At 37.0% G+C, this 25,216-nt stretch overlaps 2 protein-coding genes across 4 annotated transcripts in view; one reads left to right on the plus strand and one right to left on the minus strand.

Moving 5' to 3' along the window:
- Positions 1–9,022, minus strand: part of LOC122793047 (serine/threonine kinase 11 interacting protein) — a 1,659,807-nt gene extending 1,650,785 nt beyond the window's left edge. Inside the window, exon 1 of one of the 2 annotated variants that reach the window (XM_044060719.1) lies at positions 8,837–9,022. The gene's annotated coding sequence lies outside the window, so the exon portion shown is untranslated. Of the gene's footprint in view, positions 1–8,828 lie in introns of both variants that reach the window. The other variant, XM_044060720.1, reaches the window with a different exon arrangement.
- Positions 1–25,216, plus strand: part of CD28 (CD28 molecule) — a 669,313-nt gene that overhangs the window by 268,467 nt on the left and 375,630 nt on the right. For both annotated transcript variants that reach the window (XM_044060722.1, XM_044060723.1), the window contains exon 2: positions 20,826–20,944. In XM_044060722.1, coding sequence (XP_043916657.1) covers positions 20,899–20,944 — 46 coding nt within the window. In that variant the 5' untranslated portion in view covers positions 20,826–20,898. The remainder of the gene's footprint in view (positions 1–20,825; positions 20,945–25,216) is intronic.

Consider the following 25,216-nt stretch of genomic DNA (forward strand, 5'->3'; position numbering starts at 1 on the left):
CCTTGATGAAACCAAACTGGGTTGGGTCCAGTGTCTGGAATATATTATTGATCATTTCCATGATAATTCTTTCCATGCCTTTGCATATAAGAATAGTAAGACTTATGGGTCGGTAGTTTCCAGGGTCAGTAGATGGCCTACCTTTATGCAGAGGGATGACTGTTGCTGTTCTCCACTCATGAGGCATGAAGCTTGTTTGGAGGCTGCAGTTAAATAGCAATTACAGACAGCCTGATAGGTCATGTTTCAGCCTACTTAGAAGGCATCCTGGGATATTGTCTGGGCCCATTGATTCAGTGTTATTGGCCTTAGAGAGAGTATTAAGGACAGGGGGCATTATATTTGATGGTATTTCTTGAAGGAAGGTTGAGGTTCATTCATTTGATGCAACTAAACACCAGAGTTAGACAGTTAGTCATATAAGTGGCTTTAATTGACTGTCACATCTGAGGTGTGTGTGTATGAACACACACACACACACACACACAAGTATATTGGGGCATAGATCCTCTCAACTGGATCTAGTCTGCAGAATGTAACAGATTTTTGTGTCATATTTTGGTCTGACCCTTGTAATGTTTGTGTTTATCTGGCAAATCAATGAGGACTGGATGCAGTAAATAAAGATGACAGGCATTGTAGTTTCAGGCTTAATCTCTCTCTTTTTCGGCTTTTCCCGGTTAGGGCTCACCACGGCGGATCACCTTGTCTGCTCAAGATTGGCAGTGGAGTTTTACGGTGTCGAGTTGCCACCCCGGAGCCCAACCTTCCACAGAAGGCACGCACTCATGCCTAGGGCCAATTTTAGCATGTCCAATTCACTTGCCTTTGGGGATGTGGGAGGAAAGCCTTCAAAAAAGTGCATGCTAATGCAAAGCCTGTTATTCTCGCAAGTTTCCAAGTATATAAAGTAGTAGTTGCCCCTGATTTTGGTCCTTTGCCCACCATCATATTTTACTTTCTACCTAATTCTTGACACGAGAGGTTGATGTAGAGGAGTTGGTGGTTGCACATTATATTATGGCAACACTGAGCTGAGAAGATAAATTCTTTTGTATCTAGAAGTAGCAAATTGGCCATACTTTTTTCTCTTTCCCCCACGGTTAAGACATCAGCATTGTACTCAGTAAGTGGAAGTTTGTGGCGGGTTGGGTAAGATGCATGACAGCCATTAATCACACAGCTGATCAGAGTGTCATTATTAAGTACCACTACGTCTTATAGTACTTGGTTTTCTGGCTGAGTTTTTAGCTGTGATTATTTCTTTGCGAAGTCTACAGGACTTCCCTGTCTCTGTGTGTTTTCTACCCATGTGCTTTGGTTTCTTATCCCAGACACTTAGCTGTATAATATATACCTCTGTCCGTTTGCACTCTAACTTTTGTCCCAATATAATGCCAGAGGGCTACACAGAAGTTAACTATCTCTCTTTGGGGAGGAGGACAGCAGTATTCCCAGACAAGATTTCTATATTCTTACAGTTATGTTCTCATTTCCGAGGAATCTGATGTTTTGTTAGCTTTGAATATTAAGCTTTAGACAAAACTTATTTCTCATTGAAAGAGAAAAAAAAAAAGACTGGATTTCTTTCTTTATTCAGGATTTTTGTTCAGGCCATCATTAAATAAAAAGTTGTAAAAAAGTTACAAGATGCACTTCAGCGCATTTAGAATTCTATGACTTCCTGGGGTCTAGTTGTCCTCAGACCCCCAGCGTAATTCACTTACATCCTCCAGATGTATTACAGTAGACTTTCGGCCATTTAGAGTGTATTAAAAGCATAAGGGGAGCTAAAAAAATAAGCCAAAGTGTGAAAAAATAAGAAAGAAGTAATCTATATGGATGGTGTAGGGCCGGGATGAGGGGAAGAAAAGGGAAGGGCATTAGGAAAGTATGGGAAGGGTGGGAGTAGTGTGCAACAGGAGGGCCCTCAGAGTCTTTCATCTAGTGGTCCATTTTGCCTAAGACTGGCCTTGGTATTGTAGTGAGACGTGAGGTGAATATAGTCAGCAAAGTGGCATACTGAGGCAGTCTGCAGATGAAAATGAATGACCACATCTGCTGTTGATGACAGTTAAAGGTCAGTGACCTGCTGCGAGAGAGCCCCGCCCCATTCCACTTAGCCCCACACACGAGAGCGCCCCACCCCATTCCACTTAGCCCCACACATTTATTTGCTTCCTGGTGCTTCTCCTTGCTTTGAAGTCATCAGCTACCACAGATTATATCCTTCATTTTTCTGTGTGTACCTGTCAGACGTCTCTAACTTTCAATTTATTTAGAAGCAAGAGCATAATCAGTCACATGTCATCTGTGCCATGTATTTCAAATAAACAAACAAGTAATATAATATAATATAATATAATATAATTGTGTAGAAAATGAAAACACTGTTATCTGTGCTAGCATGTCAGGCAGGAGAATTCTGTATATTCAGATTAGCTTCTATTGTATGCCAGCATGTCTAATTGAGAAAATGTGAATGTTTTAAATATTGAGTATTTCTCTGTTTATACAGAATGTTTAGAGAATCTGTTATTTTTTTTAAATAAGACAGTTGAGATTGCAGTTTGTCAAATGCTGAGCGGTTTTTTGAAGTACAGTCAGTTACAGTGCTGTGCAGTCAGTGGACACCCATGACAGAGAACTCACTAAAAATTGTAAGCCTGACTTTTTGCCTTGCTGTTATGTGTTAGATTAGATCAGGGACAGTATTCTTTAGTTAGATTAGGAAAGCTTAGTTATTAAGGTAGAGTTTTTCTTGAATAACAGACTCCTATCCTGCAGTTTAATTTTACATTTCTGGTGATTGAGTGCTGTTGTGTATTGATTTACATTCTTTCAATCATTTTACTTATTATTAAATGTTTTTCATTACTTTACATTGTGGCTGTAAATCAGTGTTTTTCTTTAGAGATTAGAGTGTGTTTATACCCGTTTGATACTCCCCAGGTTCACCTCGAAGGCCTGGTTGCTTACGGTCACAGCTATCATTTATTTTGACATTTAATTTTCATAATTAGACACCCTTTTAGAAGTGCATGAAGGCACTGATTGGTGGCAGCATTACCATATTATTTTGGGGAAGAGACACAGCTGGAAATCAGTGTTCGACTTTCCCGAAATGTTGAGAAACAACGGGGTGCCAACATGTCACCAAAATGTATATCATATCTTAGTAGATGGTAAACAGGTAACAGTTAAGAGGGACACAGCTTCTGATATAACCATTGTGAAGCCTGCAGTGGTTACAGAGAAGCAGTACTTGCTTGGGCAGCCTACTCCAGTCAGAGTGTTGGAAGGGATCCCATTCCAAATACCTTTGGCAAGGGTTCATTTTTGACTGGGAGAGTAGAAGAGGACGTAAACAAGCAGAGGTGTTTGAAGATATCCCTGCAGCTGTCCTGATAAGGAATGACTTTGATGATGTATAGGGAATGACTGATTATGTAGTACCTTGTATACATGTGGTGACACACACTCAGGCTTTGAGAAAGGCATGTAGGTCCGTAGTCTGGGAGAGACCCAAAAACATCTCATAACTGAAGCTGGGACTGCCACAGTGGCTGTTTCAGAGAAGGTAATATCTGGTAGCAGTAAGTCTGAATGTGAGCCACAGCTGCTGGTGGGTACTGATGTTCCCTTGGGCACGGTGACTGGGAGGACAAAGGTGAGTGGAAGTGACTAGGCTTCCTGTGGAAGGGGGCTTGTGTTTGAGAATATTCCTGCAGATGTCCTGACAGGGAATGACTGATGATGCAGTGCTTGTGTGCATGCAGTGACAGAGTCAGGCTGGGAAACAGACATGCAAGGTCCCCTAGTCTAGTCTGGGAGAGAATCAGACAGATCTCATACCTGTAGCTGGGACTAGTGTGGTGGTTGTTTTACAGAAGGAGCTATCCTGAAGCAGTAAGTCTGAAAGTGAGCCACAGCTGCTGGGGGGTACTGATATTGCCCTGGACACAGTAAATGGGAGGTACTGATATTGCCCTGGACACAGTAAATGGGAGGTACTGATACTGCCCTGGACACAGTAAATGAGAGGTACTGATACTGCCCTGGACACAGTAAATGCAAGGACAGAGGGGAGTGATGATACCCAGATTGACAGTGAGGTAGAGCTGTGGGAAGTTACTAGACATCCTGCAGACGGAGAGCTTGGGACGGTCACAGATGTACAGTTGAGACAGGCTCAACTTACGGACCCTACACTACAAAGGTTAAGAGAGATGGCTAAGGAAGCACCTGAGGCTCAAGGAAGAGGGGAGTCTGTATATGGGAACAAAGGTTTGTTGTATAAAATGTAGACTGCTAAGGGAGGGCTGGAAGGTGAGGTAGTCCGCCAGTTGGTAGAGTCTAGAGCCTACCATCTGCCACTTCTAGCTATAGTCCATAATGTTCCTTGTGCAGGGGACATATTGAGGCAGAGAAGGAAGGTTTGCTGTATACAGAATGGACTCCTAAAGGAGGGCTGGAAGTTGAGGTAGAGCAACAGATAGTACAGCCTAGAGCTTACCATCTGCCACTTCTAGTCATAGTCCCTAATATTCCTTGGGAAAGGGAAGGCAGAGAAGGAAGGTTTGTTGTATAGAAAGTGGACTCCTAAGGGAGGGCTGGAAGGCGAGGTAGTGTGGTAGTTGGTAGAGACTAGAGCGTACCGTCTGCCACTTCTAAAGTTCGTAATATTTCTTTTGTAGGTGATCTTGATGTAGAAAAGTGGCAAGCGCTTTGCTAGGAATATTCAGCAGAGTGGGTTTTCTACAGGAAATACTGACTCACCAAGGTGCCAACTTCATGTCAGACCTGGTGGCTTGCTTGTGGAAGTGTCGTGGGTTGAAACATCTAAAGACCACCCCCCCAGACTAATAGTCTTGTGGAGAGGTCACACTCTACATTAAAAACTATGTTACATGCATTTGCAAACCAACATGTGAGGGAGATCTTGGCTAGATTAAGTAGATCAGTATTTATTTTTATTTATTTATTGCATTTGTTAACCGGGAAGGTCCAGTGGGCCTAGGTGAGCCCATTTTCAGTGGAGGCCTGGGGAGAAAAGCTCCACATACAATTAGCAAGTTGATACAAGTCCTAATACATACAGAGTTAGCAGATTTTATACAGTAACAAGCTGGACATACCTTAACAAGTCAGGTACAAAATACAAATACATACCAAAGCCAACAAATATTATACAGTAACAAGCTAGGACATAGTATGAGCAAAAGGTTTAGATTATTTATATACATACTACCCAATTACTGCAAAGCAGCAAAAAGTTCAGATTAATTATATACATACTACCCAATTATGTTATGCAAGTAATTAGCATTGTTAGAGGATTTTATGCAAAAGAAAGTTGGCATAGGGATTATAGATTGCTAAGGGTATAAACGTGTGATTATAGTTTTCATATATTAACTATTAGAGATTTGAGGTGCAAGTAGATGAAGTTGTCAAGACAGAGTGATGGCTCTGGTGGTTAGTAATGGAGGTGAGAGGTAGACAGAAGACAATGAAAGATAGCCTGGAGTGACGAAACTGGTATGGCAATTGGGGTTTGGTTGAAGAGAGAGTTAGGCGACACACCATCAAGTCATAGAGAATTGGGATAAAGAAGGTGGATCAGTGTTACTGAGAGTTATCTTGGCATGAGCATAGCAAGTTTCAGGAGAGATGTTGTCTAAGGGACTTAAAGAGAGCAGGATTACAGGTGGAGGTAACTGAAGTTGGGAGAGTGTTCCAAAGTTTAGACACAGTAAAAGAATAAAGCATTTGACCAGCTGAGAGACTGTTTTTTTTTTCAACTTTGAGCAGTATTTTGTTTTCATATCTAAGCGGTCTGTTTGGGTGATACAAAGACAACATAAACCATTAAACTCAGTAAGTGTCAAGTGGCTATGGCAGAGGCCGCTTACTTAAGACACAGAGTGGGAAGTGGTAAAATTAGGCCAGACGCTGTCAGTGTGGACGCTAGACAAGTGTGGCCAGTTCCTATTACTATTTCTTACTAAAAAACACATGAGAGCATCTTCAGGGACAATGGGGTACTATAGGAAATTTGTGCCCAATTACAGTACCATAGCTGCACCCCTTACAGATCCAACTAGGAAGAATAAACTGGACAAGGTAGTGTGGACCACAGATTGTGAGCAGGCATTCCAAAAACTAAAGGAGATTTTGCGAGAACCCTCTGTGTTAGCCAGCCTAGATTACAATAAAACATTTATTGTACAGGTAGATGCTTCAAATTATGGGGTGCACTCTGTGCTCAGCCAAGTTTCCCCAGAAGGAGAAAAATCCTACAGTGGGGGTAATATTGCCAATGCAAATGGATTTCCCAGGAAAGGAGTGGGTTGATATCCCCAGTCAGACATTTTTCTCAGGCATGGATTTTCAAGGCTCACTTGGAAATCATGCTTGAGTCATGGGGGGGGGGGGGATTGTGAAGAAAATGAAAACACTGTCATCTGTACTAGCATGTATTTGTGTATATTCAGATTAATTTGTATTGTATGCCACTGTATCTAATTGGGAATGTGTAAATACATTTTAAATGTTGAGTATTTCCCTGTTTATACAGAATGTTTAGAGCATCTGTCAGTATTTTGATGCATTTCTAATTCCTCATGTTTGAGAGGGACTTTCTAAAGTACTGTGGAGAATCTGCCGAGCAGTGAGTGACATCATTAGAATGTTCCTGGTTGCTAAGTGATTACTTAAACAGCTAATTGACAGGAAAATAACTGTTTCAAACAGCTGTTATTTTTTTAAAATAAGGCAGATGAAACTGCAGTTTGTCAAGTGCTGAGCAGTTTTGTGAAGTACAGTCAGTTACAGTGCTGTGCAGTCAGTGGACATCCATGAAAGAGAACTCACCAAAAACTGTAAGCCTGCCTTTTTGCCTTGCTGTTATTTGTAAGATTAGATCAGGGACAGTATTCTTTAGAGTAGGAAAGCTTAGTTATTAATTAAATTTATTTATTTATTTATTTTACATTTGTTAACTGGGAAATTCCGACTGGATCAGGTCCATTTTCAGCAGAGGCCCGGGAAGAAAAGCTCCAACATCAAGTTATACAAATACAGTACATCCAGGATAATACACAAAACAGGTTACATCATGTATGCTGAACAAGATTTAATAAAAACACTCCAGGTAAAAGAAGACATAGAACATGGGTAAAAAGACAATGTCAGTCATACATTGATAAGAAAAGAAAATATATCAAGTAAGATTCTACAGTTAAAAGTACCCTTTCAGATGACCAAACCTACAGGGGATCAGAGCTCCAGCATGTGATCAGAGAGGAATTTGGGGAGTTAATAGTATGGGTAGGGTTATGTGATACAAGGGCATAACCAGTGTAGAGTTTCTCTAGAATAATGGACTCCTATCGTGCAGTTTAATTCTACATTTCCAGTGATTGAGTTCTGGTGTTTATTGAAAACTACTGATTTACATTCTTGTAATCATTTTACTTATTAAATGTTTTTTTTTTTCATTACTTTCCACTGTGACTGGAAATCAATGTTTTTCTTTAGAGATTGGAGAGTGTTTATACCTGTTTGATACTCCCCAGGTCACCCAGAAGGCCTGGTCACTTATGGTGATAGCCATTATTCATTTTGATATTTAATTTTCATAACTGGACACCCCTTTAGAAGGGCATGAAGACACTTTGATTGGTGACATTACCATATTATTTTGAAGAAGGGACACAGCTGGAAATCTGTGTTAGGCTTTCCCAGAAGTGTATGAGATTTAAATTTACTCTGTGTGTGTCAGAGGTCTTAAACTGGGACACATTGCTCTGAAATGTGTAATAAGGAGTTACATTTCATGTGGACAGAGGTATATAGTCCAGTTCCAGGAAAATAGAGCATGTTCCGGTTGTGGTCCTAGGGGAAAGTTTTGAAATATTACTCCTGTTTAAATGATTGTCTCATATTTGAGTAGTTACTAACCCAGGATAGTAAGGGACGTTACATTTTGCTGGTGGCAGTCTGGTAGGATATAGCCGGACATCAGAATACTGTAATACAATATAATATTGCAGAATATGATTCTCTAGAATTTACATTTAAATATCTCCCTCATGTTTACTATGTTATTATGTTATGTATTTTATTGTATGACTTTTCAGAATACCTGAATGATGTAATTTTGATATTTAATCTCTTTGGTCAAGCCTGTTATTTTAATTTATTTTCTACAGTATCAAAGTAGTATGTTGTCAAGAAGCTCAAGAAGCATGTTCTTCAAATGAGGCTGTGTTAATGTTCAATAGATAGTATTGTTTGAAAGCTGCGTAAATCCATATGTAACTTGGGAGGTTTTTTTTCACATTTGTATAAGAAAAAAAATAGTAATGGTGTAATTATTGCAAGGCTTGTTGCAGTTTAGCTGCCTGTGGGTAGTCCTTTTCTTTTCATAAGCATAGTATGGTGCTAACTAAAAAACTATCAAGAGACCCCACTACCCTTCTGTCTTCTGTACAGGAGGTGAAAGACACTGAACAAGATATGGAGGAATGGGGCGCTGATACATCTCTGGAAATAGTACAATCATTCACTACCAAACCGCCTAAGGTACAGTATTATACAACAGCAAGAACTACAGCAGGCTTATCATACATGCTTATGCACTCAGATACTGTCAGCATATAAAGGGCATGTGAATCACTAATTTGCTTCCTCTAGTATACAAGAGCAATGTGCTGAATTATGTTGTTCATTGTTCTATAGCACTCCCTGATGTTTGTTCCTTCTTGTATTCATACAACTTTTATGACCCCAGTGCCTCAGAACCATCTAAATAACACACTTACACACACACCAGTTAAGCCAAACCTGGATACAAACGAGCATGCCGTGCTGCTGGCTTCCCTGTTTCTGTAAACCGAACGGCAGAACTAAATTTCCCTGTGTGAGAGCCGGCTGCTGTAATAAACTTCTTTGCAATCACGAGTGAGATTTCTCATTTGCATTTGAGCTAGACCATCCGGAAATAACAACATGAGCTCCTTGAGCTCAATTCCAACTGGCTGGTAGCCCTGATGGAGCTGACGTCATCGCGCTCGTGATTACGTCAGCTCCGACAGTGCAGTAATTCAAAAACTTAAAAAAATAAATGGAAAAAAAATCGGGAATGAAGGGGTGTCACTCAGACATCGTGGCACCCCTTCAATTCGACCCCCAAACTCGTTTTTTTACCGAGTAATTCGGTATGGTTAAGAGGTGTGTTTGGTGCTGTGTCAGAAACTGAAGGATGTCAGATAGTTGCTGCACAGATCGCCTTGTGAAATTATGTTGTTGCTATTGTAACTGTAGCATACTAGTATGGGATCAGACCAGAGAAAAGTACAGTATATGTGACAGAGAATGTTAATGAAAAGCATGAGGCAGGCAAACGTTAAGGTAATTAAAAATAAATATAACATTAGAGTTACAGAGCTAAGATATATGGGTTGTGTCTTAATGTCTAATTCTTTTAACTCAGGCACTGAAAAAACATAAAAAATATAAATACATCTGTCTATGAATAAGTAAGTAATAATGAGACTTTTTGAAATGATGCAAGATCTTTCAAAATCCATTGCTTTCAAATGTGAGTTTGCCATCGAGAAAATTACTGGAAAATGGTTTGGAATGATATTGGAGCAAAAAGATAGTTTAAACCATTAGTAAATGACTGTTAGTAAATTAAGCAATGGCACTGGAATATTTTGGTGTTAATTGGCTGATCATATTACAAAGATGCTAATATTAGAAGCGTATGCTAATCCAGATGGTACTGATGCATGTTTTTACAGCTGCTTATGGATACATTCATGGCTGAACAGAATGCTGGAGCAGATATGCTCAGAAAGAGATGAGGCACTAGACAGTTGTGTATGGATGTGAAATATTTGATTAGTATAGTAACGGGATTTTTTTTTTAGAAACAAAAACTGTCATAAAACATGTTTGAGTCCTAATCCTGGGACTACAAAGAATGTTTTTGAGCTATAGAAATATGTAGCTTTTAATTCTCCACAGTATAAGCCAGAAAAAAAATGTATCCGCGGTGGTACAGCGGTAGCATTGTTACCTCATAGCAAGAGGTTCGCCTATTCGATTCTCGGCTGGAGTGCCTTCTGTGTGGAGTCTGCATGTGCTCCTGGCGGTCGAAGGGCCTCTGAAAGACATGCGTGAATGGGCTGAAGGTACGGCGTCAGGCTGGCAACTCGGCACCATAAAAATTGAATGCCAATCATTAGCTGACCTGAGTTCCGCTGTGGCGACCCCCTAACCGGGAAAAGCCTAAAAGAAACAAGCCAGAAAAATATGTGCATGCAAAAGATGTGTTGACCCTTTTCATAAAAATTTACTCAAGGTAGGAGTGGAAGTGAGCTAGAGAATTTCACAGTTGTCTATGACAGAAAATATGTAAGAATTTCAACAGAAGGATTTAGATATAAGAATGCTTCAAAATTTGTCAATAAAAGGTTAACCAAAACAGAAGTATGGTGTAAAAAAAGAACTACAATTTTACTTTGTATTTGAAATAGATATTAGCTACATATACACTCTTGCTGAAACAGATACAATAATAATGTTTACTTGACACGAATATGAGCTACACTTAAAAAGCTCCCGCTGTGTTCTACTGACCAAGCATGTCAGTGCAAACTGAAGAAGATGTCTGTTCTATGTGCAATGCATTCTGTAACAATAAACCAGGAGATCATGGAGAAAAGCTTCAATTTTCAGGGAAGTGTGCCTGATGTGTTAGTCCTCAGTTAGTACCTGATAAGTCACTGTCCATGTGCAGTTTGGCTGTCAGTGTGGTTTTCTCAGTGCATTCTTCTTTTCTACCCCCTCCCCAAAACATGCTGTTTGACTAGCTAGACTGAATGGGGCATATTTATATATTGTATTTATTGCTACCCTTGTGGCATATACTGTGGCTAACTGTTTTTTTTTGTCAATAAATTATTTAATGAAAGCTTACAGTAAACTGTGGGCAATACATTTTTTCTCCCTATCATACTGCACACCTAAATACTGCATTTTATTATTTTTGAGTGTTGTTTTAATCAAAGTAGTTTCAACTGCTCTTCTTGACAGCTGCCAAACAATTTTTAACAACCAAATGAACTATCAACAGCAAAGCTGGATCGGGCTTTGCTTCCAAATGTAATCCATACTAGTTTGATTTGTATGGGGGAGTTGGACTAGAGTTAAGTCATTGCAGTTCCCTTTATTTAGGATGACTAAGAACATTTCCCTCTGCAGACATTACTTACTATTGAACTGAATAGATGCACACATTGAAGACATTGTAAACATGGCCAAGTTTATTAAGTGCATAGTAACTACAAATAGTCCTGCAAAGGTTCAAGCAAATGGAATCAGCATTAGTAAAGGAGCAATATGAATTCAGTCTTCACATCCTGGTTAGAAAAAACAAAATGGAAAGCTGCAATAAGCAGCCTAGAAATAGTGGAAACATCTTCAGAATGGCAGCAGAACTTTGAAATTTACACTTAATAAAGCAAAAAAAGTAAGTACTTTCAACTCTGGTCATAACAGAGATTAACACTTTCACAGATATGCCTGTGCACACTGCAAGCATGACATTTGCATGTACCCCTGTTAGTACAGGTTGGTGACTAGGCTCCTACTGATCTCATAAATATTATACAATTAAAACTCCTTCAGTGAATAAACTTTAATGAGGGAGCCCATCCTCTCAAACACTTCCACACTACCACTCAAGTGATAAACATGGCCTTATTTTTCAAAATGGTTTTAGACTCTGGAACATAAAAAATGTAACAGCCCATGTGTGACAGTATTATAATTTAGGTTATGACAGCATTATAATTTAGGTTAAACACAGCTCATTAACTGTGCTGCTTGCTGTTTACTTCCTGACTCACAGCATACACTTTCCACCAGGCAGGGGATTCGTGACTGCTTATTGTGTGGGTATCCCCTAAAGTATAGTGAGTTCCCTCAGGGGCAACAACAATGGAATGGGTCTTTTTTCCAGGAATATCCTTGTTATGATTTAAGGCTGTGGGAGGACTTTGCAGTCTGCTTTTTAACTTCTAGGTTAACATGACACCTGATATTTATTTTGAAAGTAGCCAGCCAACAGTGAGTCACCTGAACCTGTTGATTTGGCATATTTTGCAATGCATTGATAACATATGTTGACAATATGCAAAAATTTTCAATTTAGCAAAATAATAAATGAAATGTTATTCTACTTCTTTATTCATACATACATACATACATATACATGTAGACCAATACCATTGACTATTCATACAAAGTTGCACAAATATTATTGGATGATTCTACATCCAACATTGTCTCTTAAGAATGAGGTTATGTGCCATAGAGTAGTATAGACAATTACATATATATAAATTATTTGTGGAAGGTGAAATTTCAGATTGTGTATCTTAAAAAAGTAGTACAATATTTATTTGGTATTCTTAAAGTGCAAAAGAATTCAGTAGCTTTACCTTTGAGGCCAGTATTAGCTTCGGCATGATCAAAATGGAACCTTTACCCAAATTTATTGATAATAAATTGAGAAAAAAATCTTTCTGGATAAGAGACATGCTGGAATTCCTGGCATTGCTTACAGCTTTTATATGATGTTGTATTTGATCCAGATATTTTATTTGTTACTACTGATGTTGTTGAATTGCTTCTCGGTTTTCAATGTAATATAGGTTTACACTGGTACTCACAAGCTATAATAAGATGATAAATCTCTTTCTAATAAGGATGTCAGAAATATATATTTTTTATGGATTTAGTTTTATAAAATAATTTTATTTTCTTTGATGGAAAATATTTTAGAAGAAGGAAGGAAGGAATAGCTATGGGGATGGCATATACCCCAGTTTATGCTAACATAGGGGTTGGTATTACGAGAATAAGTTTGTTTTTGAATTATAGTTTCAGGACAACCTAATTGTATATTTTAGATTTTTGGATGATATTCTTATATTTGGGAAATATTATGGACTTGTGCATTTTATTATCCACATTACTGAGTTTTGTTACATTTACATATAATTCTGACAAAGATGGGATTATTTTACTTGACATTACAACTGGGTAGGGTTGAATCTAAAATTTATCATAAACCTACCTTTTCTAAGTCATATTTATTGTACAAATGTCCTTATAAGCTGAAACAAAATGTAATTAAATACCAGATAGGTTATCCAGGATTATTTTGTATAACGATGTTTTATGAATGACATTAACAACTGAAAATGATGTTACATAACAGGGGAATATCATAAATACAACAAAAAAATAAAGCAAAAAACAACAGCCCGAGCAGCAGGACTCATTATTACGAGACACAGAAAGCATTCACCTTCAATGGATACAACCAATCAGAAATGTACACATTTTATAGAAAATGAACCCCCATCAATTGATCCATAATTAACATCAATTAGAATCCTTAAAGTGCACAATGCCATAGTGAAAAATATTTCAATGTATTAAATACATTTCAAAACCTTGTTGATGCAACTAAACAGTTAAAATATACTTGATATTTATTCATTAATTAAAATTAATAATTCGATATACTTAAACTCAAATTTAATTTCAATTAAATTAAATTAACTCCCAAACTAAGGCCCCAGGGGTACAGTGTCCTAAAATTCAAAATCATTTTACATTCCAACTCATTCAACTTTTATTAAAGTCATCACCCCTATACATAGTCGGCTACGCTAAAACACTAAAAAATAAACTCTCGTCTGAGCCAGCATGTACTGTGGGAAAATGCTCAGCCATAGGACTCATATTGTTATTCCGTATATCCTCCAAATGCTCTAATATTTGCACCTTGACGTTTGTCCCACATACCACTTAATGTTGCTGCAACCACAACCTATGATATAAACTGCACCACAACAGCTGCAATAGAACCAACCCTTAGAAATGAGCTTTCTCCCATTTATAAAAGTCGAAAACAAGTCTCTGATCCTACAGCAGATCTTGCAGTGGCCACAACCAAAAGATCCAACAGGGTCCTGTAACCTAAGTGTTCTACAAAATGATGCATTAAGCAACTCCTTAAGATTCAAAAACTTACCAAAAAAGGTAACATGCCTAGGGAATAAGTGCCCCACAGTCTCATCTAGATGAACTCAGTGCTATAAACCCAAAACTGCATGCTTTAATGTACTGGAAAAAAGGGAAATATTTGCTCAGTAAATATATTTCCTTACCATCACCAACTTGAACAACATCCCTCTCCCCCTTCACCTTCCTGGTACCAGAAACTGACTGAATGATGTCTCACTTCCAAAACTACTAACATGGGGAAGGATTAGAACCATGAGTCTACCATAACCAGTGAAGAAAAAATTATTATCATTCACTTCAGCTACTTCATTTAAAATTTCATCATAAAAAAAAATCCATTTCATGTGTTGACAAATCTAATAAAGAGCCATTCTCCACAGATGATTCAGAAAAACTATTTGTTCTATCAACTTTTTTCTTATCAAAAAATACTCTTTAAGATGTAATTTCCTACAAAACTTTTTAAATTCTAACAATACTTCAGCTAGTGTAACAGATTTAGTGGGAATGAACTTTGTGCCCTTATCCAAAACATGTAACGAATCTGTGGAAATATGCAAGTCAGAGAAGTTCTCAATTTGTAGAGCATGATGTCGGGCAACCACCATATATACAGAAGAACATGACTCAGAGTCCAAAGAAGTCAACAAAACCAAAAGATTTGTCCAAGTATTGCCATGCAGTTACATCTTCCTACGTCTGCCATGATTCTTCCTACCCCTCCCTCTGTCTTCCTGAGAAAAATGCATATTCTCACATTATTCTCCATGCTGGAAAAGATCTGAGGAACTGTCCACTTGAATATTTTCAAATGAAGCACTCTTTTTGGATGAAGTCTCTACAGAAGAACCCAAAGAATCTCTGATTGCAGAAGCATGCCCACCACACTGTCTGTACCTGAACCTCCTTCTACGCGGCTTCTGCTGCCAAGAATATATAAGGCTGCTCCTGAAATCATCCATATCCCTGATGAGCTTCTTTTTCTTTCTAGCAGTAATCTCTTGCTCCACTTTGTCTATTTTAGCTTTTATGTCATTTTAGAAGATAAATCAGAAGACTCGCTCACCAACTGACACTGCAAATTCACGATATCCTGTTGCAGCTTATCATGTGACCTTAAATTCCTCTTGATGAGAATACATATCCAGCCCAGTGTACATTCTAGTGAAATTTGCTTCCACTCTTCAAGCAAATCCTGTTCATCCTCTCCAAAATCCAAGGCATGAAGCCAATCAACCTGAAGGCCCCTCGGAGTGATGCCCAAACTCCAATATCTTTCTAGGAGTTTAGTATCATAGAATAAGTTAATGTCTTTTACTGTTCAAACTGGGACCTGTACTCCTTTTTACCAACCAACAACCATGGCTCACAATTGGACAACTTTGCCACTCACTCCTTGAGCAAATCCACAAATAATAAATTCCCTTGTTCAACAGGGATCCGAAATACCCCAGAAACCACATCTGCTCAGTCCAACGACATCATAAATACACCAGAAATGTTATGGACTTATGCATTTTATTATCCACATTACTGAGTTTTGTTAAGTTTACATATAATTTTGGCAAAGATGGGATTAATTTGCTTGACATTACATTTACATGAGAAGAAACAACTGGTTAGGGTTAAATATAAAATTTATCATAAACCTACCTTTTGTAATTCATATTTATTATACAAATGCTATCATCCTTATAAGAAGTAAAAAAGTTTAATTACATTAATTAAATACCAGATAGGTTATCCAGGATTATTTTATATAATGATGATTTTATGGATGAATGAACAACTGAAAGCTATGTTACATAATAGGAAATATTTAAGATCATTACTTGAAGTAGAAAAGGAAGTTAGTTAACAAGAATCGGACTTTACGTTCCTGTTATACTTCATGTATGTATTAAAATATTCTTACTAATAAAAATATTAACAATGCAAAAACTATTTAAATTGCATAATTCTACCTTTTGGTAATCACGAGAATGATGTGAAATAAAGTCCTCAGATAAAGTGGAATACTATGATTGATTCTAATGATATTTTCAGAAAAAAAATTGTGTATTATTGTTAGTTTTGTTTCTAAAAGGGAAATAATTTGAAAAATATTTTCCAGAAGGAGGTTAATGTACCTATAGAAACTTGGAAAATGTCAAAAATGTAGAGCATGTTCTTGTAACTACATTTATGTGGGTGCCAAGATTTTGGTTTATCAATACCCTTATATAATTTATTGAGTGGGATGTTTTATTTGTAATATGAAAGGGCATGTATACAAAGCTAATTGTTATACTTGTCCATCATTCTATGGGGGCAAGACTGAATGCTCACTAAAGAATAATATTTATAAACATTTGTAAAGTTTTAAAAGATTTGATTTTATCAAGGCTTTACTTTGAAACAACACTAAATGTAAAAAATTTAAGTTTTTCATGTTTTTTATTCTTGAAATAGTTTTTGTCTTCCCCTCAAGGTGGCAATTGGGAGAGTTTAGAGAAGTTCAATGGCCAATATTAAATGCCAATATTTGTTAGCTGATTCTGTTGTACACACATATGTACTAATTCTACATTTAGCTAATAATGTTTTATGCACCTATGTCCTGTTTTAGTGTTTCTACAAGTCGTCTAAACCTTGCATATTTCTGACACTCTTCCTCTGTATGCTAATCTTATATACATTTTTTTCTGTCTGCTTTTTAACCCACCCTGTTTTATCTGTAACTACCTAAATATTTTGCCCTTCTGTACTCTCTTCCTGTTTTGCATTGCAGTACTGCTCTATAATCTCTTATTTTCTTTCCACAGGTGTAAAAGAACTTCCTTCTTGATAAAAAAATTAGGTCTCGAGGAATTCGAGCTTTAACCTAACAGGAACTGCTTTCTGCAGCTTGACAGTGCTGTTTAATTTAAGTGGCCAGTGGGATTTAATAGCAGTTGTGTTCTGCTTAGGGACATGATTTTCTCTATTAACTAGCAGTCTTCCCAGTGTTGGTGCATGAATAACTGTGATTAACCTGACATTTTTGATCATACATGCACTACTAATATTACCTTTCATATATCTTGATTAACACTTTCAATGCATTTGTTACTGTTTATCCCCTACTACTCTCCTGACCTTCCACATCATGCTGTTTACATCTTTTCTCCTCATTCTCTCACGGCTACATCAATGCCACCACTGGGCATCTGATATATTGTTTTAGACCGATAACATATATCCTCTTTCAAGTTGTTTGTTGTAATTACTATAACATATATGCAATTGCACATTTTTCTATGGCTCTTTTAAGTACTTCCACTGTGTTTAATTTTGTACAATACCATTTTATTTTAGCCTTATGGCTACTTTTGTACAACTACAAAATTTATAGCTAGTACTGTGTTTTTCATATTTTGTGTAATACTGTCTTAATTTGGCATTTAATCAACATAAGTTTATACATCTGCTATAATTATTTTTCTGTTTTTATTTTAGTTTTTGTATAATACTTTCTCATTTTGCCTTATGGCCTGTGCCATGCCTGAAATATGTCCTTGGACAAATGTACCCACATAATTAACAAATGTATAAATAAAAAAATAAATAAAATTAATGGAGGAATTAAGACAGATATCTTTCATAAGCAAAGTCCATATGAGTAGTTTTGTATATAAGTAAATGTGGAAATAGCTAGTAATAACATAAATATGTCAAGGGGTAGTAATTGCTATAATAACAAAGATGATATCTCTGATGGAGTGCTTTGAGGGTGAATGCTACCTTTACAGTTATGTATGTTTCTCTATATTCACTTTTAAAGCATCTTAATCCTGAAAATCACACTATAGCTAGCCTTCAGTACAAATTAAAGTTGAAGTGTACTGCTAGGTTTATCAAGTCATTTGAAAAGAAAGAAAGAGAGAATAAACCAAGAAGCCAGGGAGTAACAGACACAGGCTTCCAGTATAAATCTCCAAAGTACATTTCCAGGTAGACAGAGCCCAAATGGTTATACTCGAAGCAAGCTTATATTGTAAACCAAATTTCCTGATGCACAGATCTCTGATAGGGGGAGTAATGGCACAGGTGGTGCCTACCTGAGAAGGGGCATGCCTCTCTCCTCCAATTGCTCATTGCTACAGACAAGAGGTGATACATAAAGCAGGGCATCAGCACCACAGATGGCAAAGAATATGCTGTTCCACCCAGGAGAGGAGGACTAACCTCTGCTTCACATGTACTAATATGTGTAAGATGGCAACATAGGCACTTATTATCACCACACTACATAGTGTTAACAATATATAAGGAAGGTACAGAGCATTCACAGCATCAAAACAAATTCATGTTATAAATCTCCATATTATGCACTCCTTGTAGGACATTCTGGGCAGCACTGACACAATATTTTGCTGTATGGACTGGCTTTGCTGGGAGACACTAGGAGTGGGTGATGTGAACTCCCCTTGCTACAGAGGTGTTTTGAGTCCTTCAGTATACAGGCAATCAGCAGTACTGACATGTGGGATAGATTACTGGCTTCACCATGGTGTTTTGCTTGTGTCTTGTGGTGGTTCCACCCCAATTCAAAATATTCCAAAATGGTATCCCTCATCATCCTCCTAGGGATTTTGCAAGACTTGAAGTCACCAGAAAATGGCTTACCTATGCGTTTCAGATGTCACTTCCTTTGGGAAATGCATGCAGTTGCAAACTTGCTCTTCTACTATCATTGTATGTTTAAAACCTGTTCCTGCTTGTGCGCCTCTGTCCCTTCAATCATTTCTGGTGATCTCCACAATTGTTGTAGTAATAGATATGCAGCAGGAAAACTGGGACTCCAGGAACCAAGTCACATACAGGGGGACAGTAACAACATGCATATCATTAGTATGCTATGCCAACAGACTAATGTAAACTATCACTGTTTGGAAGGGATACAGTTTCATGAGGTACTGAAGAGAAACAGCAAGGTTACATTACTTGTGCATATGGTGAGCAGTGAAACCACTTCAGAATCTGAGGAGTGTGCATCTACTAGGGCTTGCACTGGTCTTTTGTGTGTATGCTACTCCCCAGATTTCTGTGGTGGCTAAGTAATGCATAAACATTTCCTTACTGTTTTCCCTTTTGTAAGTGGAATCCATGCTATAGCGCTGCCTTTTCCTCCTTTGCAACCTCCTTCTTCAGTGTGGTAATGCCTCCTCCCCTTCATGCAATTCAGTTTGGCTATTTATAATTCATGGCTGACACACCATTCAGTGAATGGTAAATTGTCTTAAGTTCATAAGTAAGTACTAGGCTAGCTGCCCTTGTGGGCCATTTTAAGCCTAACCATTTTCCCCTTTTGTGCACGAAATAACCTGCCTCAATTGGTTATAGATTGGCTTTACCTATCCCATGGTCAGTAATTATATATTACCCCTAATGAGAATAACTGGGATCATACCATAGATAATTTGAGTAGACTTGTGGATGAGCTAAAGCATTTAGGAGCTTCCTCTGCCCATTAGCAGTACAGGGGGTGGTTCTTGGGTAAATTTTCTGTTTCCCATCTGTAGATCCAAGTTCCACTTGAATTTGGCCAAGGATGAACTTTGTTTTATGTGATGGGGAGTCTGTTTCATAGCAGCGGTATACCTAGCCCTCCAAACTTTTCTGTTAATGTTGCAGAAGAGGTTTAGATACCTAGACCAAGTATTTCTGATAATATTTGACTTGCTGATGTGCAGTAAATCCATCAGTAAAGGGTCAGAGGATGTCTTTTAATGCCAAATACAGGTGACCTCTTAGCAGTCTGTAGGATACCGAGTATAGTGACAGGGTTTTGAATCAGTCTATGTAGGACATGTTGTTTAGGCCTTGTATCCTTTTAGTAAGGTATCTCTGTGAGCATTCCAGTTACTGCATGTGTCTGGACATGTGTATTTTGCCAAGTAGCAGGATACCCAGACAACATGGTATTTAAGTGAGTGATAAAAACACCACTTTATCTGGGTGGCAGTGGGTATTATATACCTACAAGTAAACAATACATAGGAAGGTAAATGTTTCTGTACAGTAGACTAGAAGTGGAACAAAAGAAGTGAGAATCCAGATAAATACATTTTTAGCACTGCGGCAGCCATTCATTTGAACAAAACAACAGAATCATGAGTCAAAAATATCCGTACATTCATAATGAACAAAGTATTTATGTTATGCAGTATCTTAACTGAAATCTGTACAACTTTTTTTCCTTAACAGGAAGTTTTCAGTTTACCTTTTTTATTGTTTGGAAACCGAACTTTACTCTAAGCAAGTTTTTGATGTTTCTTTTTGATGATAGGTTTTACTCTTTCTGAAACTAAGCAGTATTGTGGTTATAGGCTATACTAATGTTTGTAAAGTAAGCTAAAGGTAAGCTGGGTTTATGATGCTGGTCTATGATTTTGAAACATACTGTACTATCCTTAAGGATATGCTTAAAAATGTAATTTTGATTGTAGAATGACATAAGATAACAGTGTAATTTGATCTTTTTCAGATTATTTCTGCAATTCAAGTCACTCACACACACACACACACACACACACACACACACACACACACACACACACACACACACACTCATGTACATTAATTTTTGATGTGGCTACGTTTTGTGGTAAGGAAGACACTAATGTTATAGTTAAAGAGGGAAAAATGCTGTCATCACAAAAATGGTTTCCTGTCACATTTTTCTGCAGAGAATGCTTACATGAGGTGAAGCAGTTCAGAATTCATTGTCTCATGAACTGAACATTTCTGAAGTAAGAAAACATGGTCTGTATCATGATCATTGCAATTCTGATTTACACAGCAGCTGGTAAATATGTATTTTTTCTATACTTTATTCGTGATTTATGAAAACTTTGTAAATAGTTTGATTTGCATGAGTATTTATTCTATTTTGCACGTAAGAAGGTTAAGCATATTTTAAAGTTTTTATTACATAAAAGAAGCTCATTCACAGCTACCAATTTTAAGTTTTATTACATTCATTTAACAGAAAAACAGCCAATGGTTACTTTCAATTTTTTACATTTGTAGTTCAATTAAAAAATGTAATAGAATATACTTTGATGACTGGATCGTGTACTTTATAATTTTATTTTACATATTGGGCAGTTTCCATTTTATTTCTGAAAAGTCAGATTTTAGAATGTTAGACTGCACACCATAAATAAATTAAAAAAATGAAACTGTGTCAGAAACACCAAGATATTTAGTACAGTATAAATACAAGACTGAATTAAATTAACCCTGACAACAGGTCACTGAAGGGTACCTTAAGAAAGATTAAAGACTAACAAAATATACACTTCAGATAAACATAAAGCAGAATTAGGTTAATCATGACAAAAACGGCATACAAGCTTTACCTTGAGAAAGAAAAAAACAGTGGTGGAAGATAAACACAGAACTTTAATTGTTCAACAAACGAGTCATATATGCATTCAACAAACTTACTAATGGATAATATTAAGCAAAGTTAACTATTTTTCTGTGCAGCAATCCTGGTGTTTTTTACCTGTACTTATTTTGTAACACTGCATGCAGATTGTGTCTGTATGGATGGTATGTTTCAGTTTATTTGGTTTATGACTTTGATTATTATTTCCTCTTTAGAAAACAAGTAAACTTGTAGTGCACTCTACTGGTTTTATTTATTTTATAGATCCATTTTTGTGCATCTTTGCGCTCTTGGCTTCTTAAATGTAGCATACAGTGCTGGGTTTTTGTGGTTGCAGTTGCTAGATAGATATAAAGAACACTAACAGATTTTTTTTTCTTTATTTCATTGTGAATTAACAGGAGAAGACCCCTTGAGGTTATGTGTGTACAGTTATGTGAGGGGATGTACCTTTAACCCATTGTCTTTGATGTAATGGTATTTCACTGAGCTACCAAAGACCCATCAAAGCCCACAGAGGAAGTATACTTGACAGCCACATAACAATAGCAGCCATGTTACTAGTAGATCATACTCAGCTGTTCCTTACAGAAGGAAGCCATATTGTGACAGATCATCTTTGTAAGGAGAATTCATGACCTTTATTTTTAATATACATCTTCAATATAGAAGCTAAAACATTTCTGCAAAATAAGATTTTGTAACACAATTTCTGATTAAACATTCCCCAGTGAATTTTTGATAAAATAATTTTAGATGCATTTTTCAGTAATTATGTGTTTCTCAGTAATTAACATTTACATAGATATACTCCAAAAATAGAGCATCAGACTCCAATTTATCTTTGCTTATTGCAGTACATAAAACAATACATTGTTATTAAACTGTAATTTTTTTCATTTGATTTTTTTGTGGACAATGAAATCTGGAAAGACATCTACAACATGATTGTAGCTATGCTGTGCTTTTATAGCAAATGCACGCTTCCAGATCAATGCTCAATAACTGTTTTAGAATGCAGTTTTCCTTCTTTTTGTTAATTACCATTGTGAAGTATAATTAGTTAGCAGAATGCAACATATTTCTGTCAGTCTTTGCAATTTTTCATTGAGGCACATCTTAAGTTATGCACATTGTGATAATCATCTGTCATATTTAAGATTTTTATGTGCAGATAGTCCATCTAAGGATATGGATCATTTCTGTAAACACTAATATTTTTATTTATTTATTTCCATTTGATTACTGGGAGAAAGTCCAAATGGGTAGAAACACATTTTCAGCAGAGGCCTGGGGAGAAAAGGTCCAGATTATTGCAAAACATTTTATGAACAATAATTTTACAATCTTCAAAAAAAAAAAAAAAGAAACATAAAAAAAACAATGTATTACACACACACACACTTCATCTTGTACTAACAGAGATATACACTGTAGAATGCACTTCAGTAGAGTGGTATACTCTTTTCCATTAAGAGCTTGCTATGGACCTGTATTTTGTTGTATCAAGCTTATCCTATCAGATCAGTTTTGTTATTTGAAAACAATAGTACAACATGAGCAATCTCCTCAAAATGCACTTCTGCCTGGAAGTCAATTCAAATAGTCAGTAGTACTTTGTTCGTCTAACTGTATGCTAATTTCAGTTCTTCAAGCACAGGAATATAGGGTTACTACTTGTCCCACTTTGCAAGGGACAGTCCCTCTTTCGGCAGATGCGTCCTGTGAAAAATTTAAAAAAATGGCAAATGTCCTGAGATTTTAGGACAAAAATATTTCCTAAGTTTTCTTTAATAGTTGTATAAAACAGCTATTTTTTATCTGAAACACCTAAATGTTATATGAAATAGCATAAGTAACTAAAATGCTATAAGAATAAGTGTTTATTTTGGCAAAAAAGTGAAGTTCTATCATTTGTACTGGTCAGGGGTAAGTTTTGTCCTGCAAAATCTGACATTACTACAAAAAATGTCCCACTTTGAGCATTTGAAAAGGTGGCAACCCTACAGCAATACTTACTTGGTAGTTTGTCACCTCTGCCCACGCTGTGAGAGAAAGTTAACACTTGTTAAAGATACTGTCCAAATATAAAGGCCTGTTTTAAGAAGTATTCTAGGTACTCTAGGTATGAAGCCCATCACTGCAAAGGTAGAAAAGCTCCAAAAGTTAGCAGCAGAACAGATGAACACTAAACTTACCAGTGATAGATATGAGACAAAGCCATAATAAAAGGGCTTCATATTAGTCACTGAAGGCAGTTTCTGAGAAAGTAAACTCACCAAAAAATATTCTCTGAAACTGCTTTCAGCAAACATCCTCATGAAACGTTTTTCCTACACAGGGACAAGTGCCCTGGACCCACCCATGTTGGGGGCATCCCCACATTGCCAAATGTATATATATCAACTCTGGGGTTGCACAACTGTGGAGAAATGGGCAAACTCCACTGTCACGGAATGTAGTCTCTACATTTTCATTTGCCAAACTACATTTGGCAACCTGACATGCTGCCCAGTGAAAGACTCTAGTAATCAGGGAGTTATTTGTGACCTTAAATCAGGTCTCTAAAGCTCAACATGCAGTTGAAATACTACTGAAGTACAATGTTAAACAATGTCTATGAAAATTCTTGATGCAGCAAAATCTGAGGAGCTCAGGCTTGCTTTGTTAACATTCATCTGTTTTCAGTATTATTTTTTGATCTCTTTGGATAACATGGAAGTTTTAATTTTGGTAGCATTTGTGGAGAAATGCAAACAAAAAGAAAAACTTTTTTTCTAAAAAGGTTGTTGTTCTTCTTCTTTCGGCTTTTCCCGGTTGGGGGTCACCACAGTGGAACTCCGGTCTGCTAATGATTGGCAGTAGATTTTTTACGGGTGCCGAGGTGCCAGCTCGACGTCAACCTTCAGCGAAGGCACACCCATTATACGCATGTCTTTCGAACGCCACTCGACCACGGGGAGGACATGCAGACTCCACACTGAAGGCGCTCCAGCCGAGAATCGAATGGGAGAACCTCTTGCTGTGAGGCAACAATGCTACTGCTGTACCACCGCAGCTTTACTTTTTTTTTTTTTTTCTAAAAAGGTAATGGCGATTAATGTTACTGAACAAACTATGTAACTATAGTGATAACCAGAGAAAATTGACTACCATTAAATATCATGTAGCCTTAGCTCAGGGCAAAGATTCTAATCTGAGGTCAAAAATAGGAAGAAACCCAAAAATAAAAACATGATTATGAATGATGCTGTCAAATCTATTTAAAAAAGTCAGGGTGATATCTAAACTGAGGACAGACCACAAATCTAAATTTCATAGATAAAAAGGGTTATCTGCCAACTGGTTTGCCTAGGAAAAACCCTATTACAGTGAAAGCCTCACCTCCAAGAGGTCCACATCATAAAGTATAGATAGAAATTTGATGCTTTGGACTATGAATTGTTAAGAGAGCTGTATACTGTGTACTCTGTAGTGGTGTCATTAATTGATCTTATTTGCTGTATTTTCTTATAATACTGTCTGCTTAGCTCATTCCTTAGTTATTTATAGGGGGAAGTAATATACACACACCCCCACTCCCCCCATACACATGTATGTGTGTGTGTGAGGGGGGTGTATATATATATATATATATATATATATATATATATATATATATATATATATATGTATATACATATC

This window comes from Protopterus annectens, chromosome 2.part0 (assembly GCF_019279795.1).
Source record: "Protopterus annectens isolate FY-2018-M chromosome 2.part0, PAN1.0, whole genome shotgun sequence".
Lineage (NCBI taxonomy): Eukaryota > Metazoa > Chordata > Ceratodontiformes > Protopteridae > Protopterus > Protopterus annectens.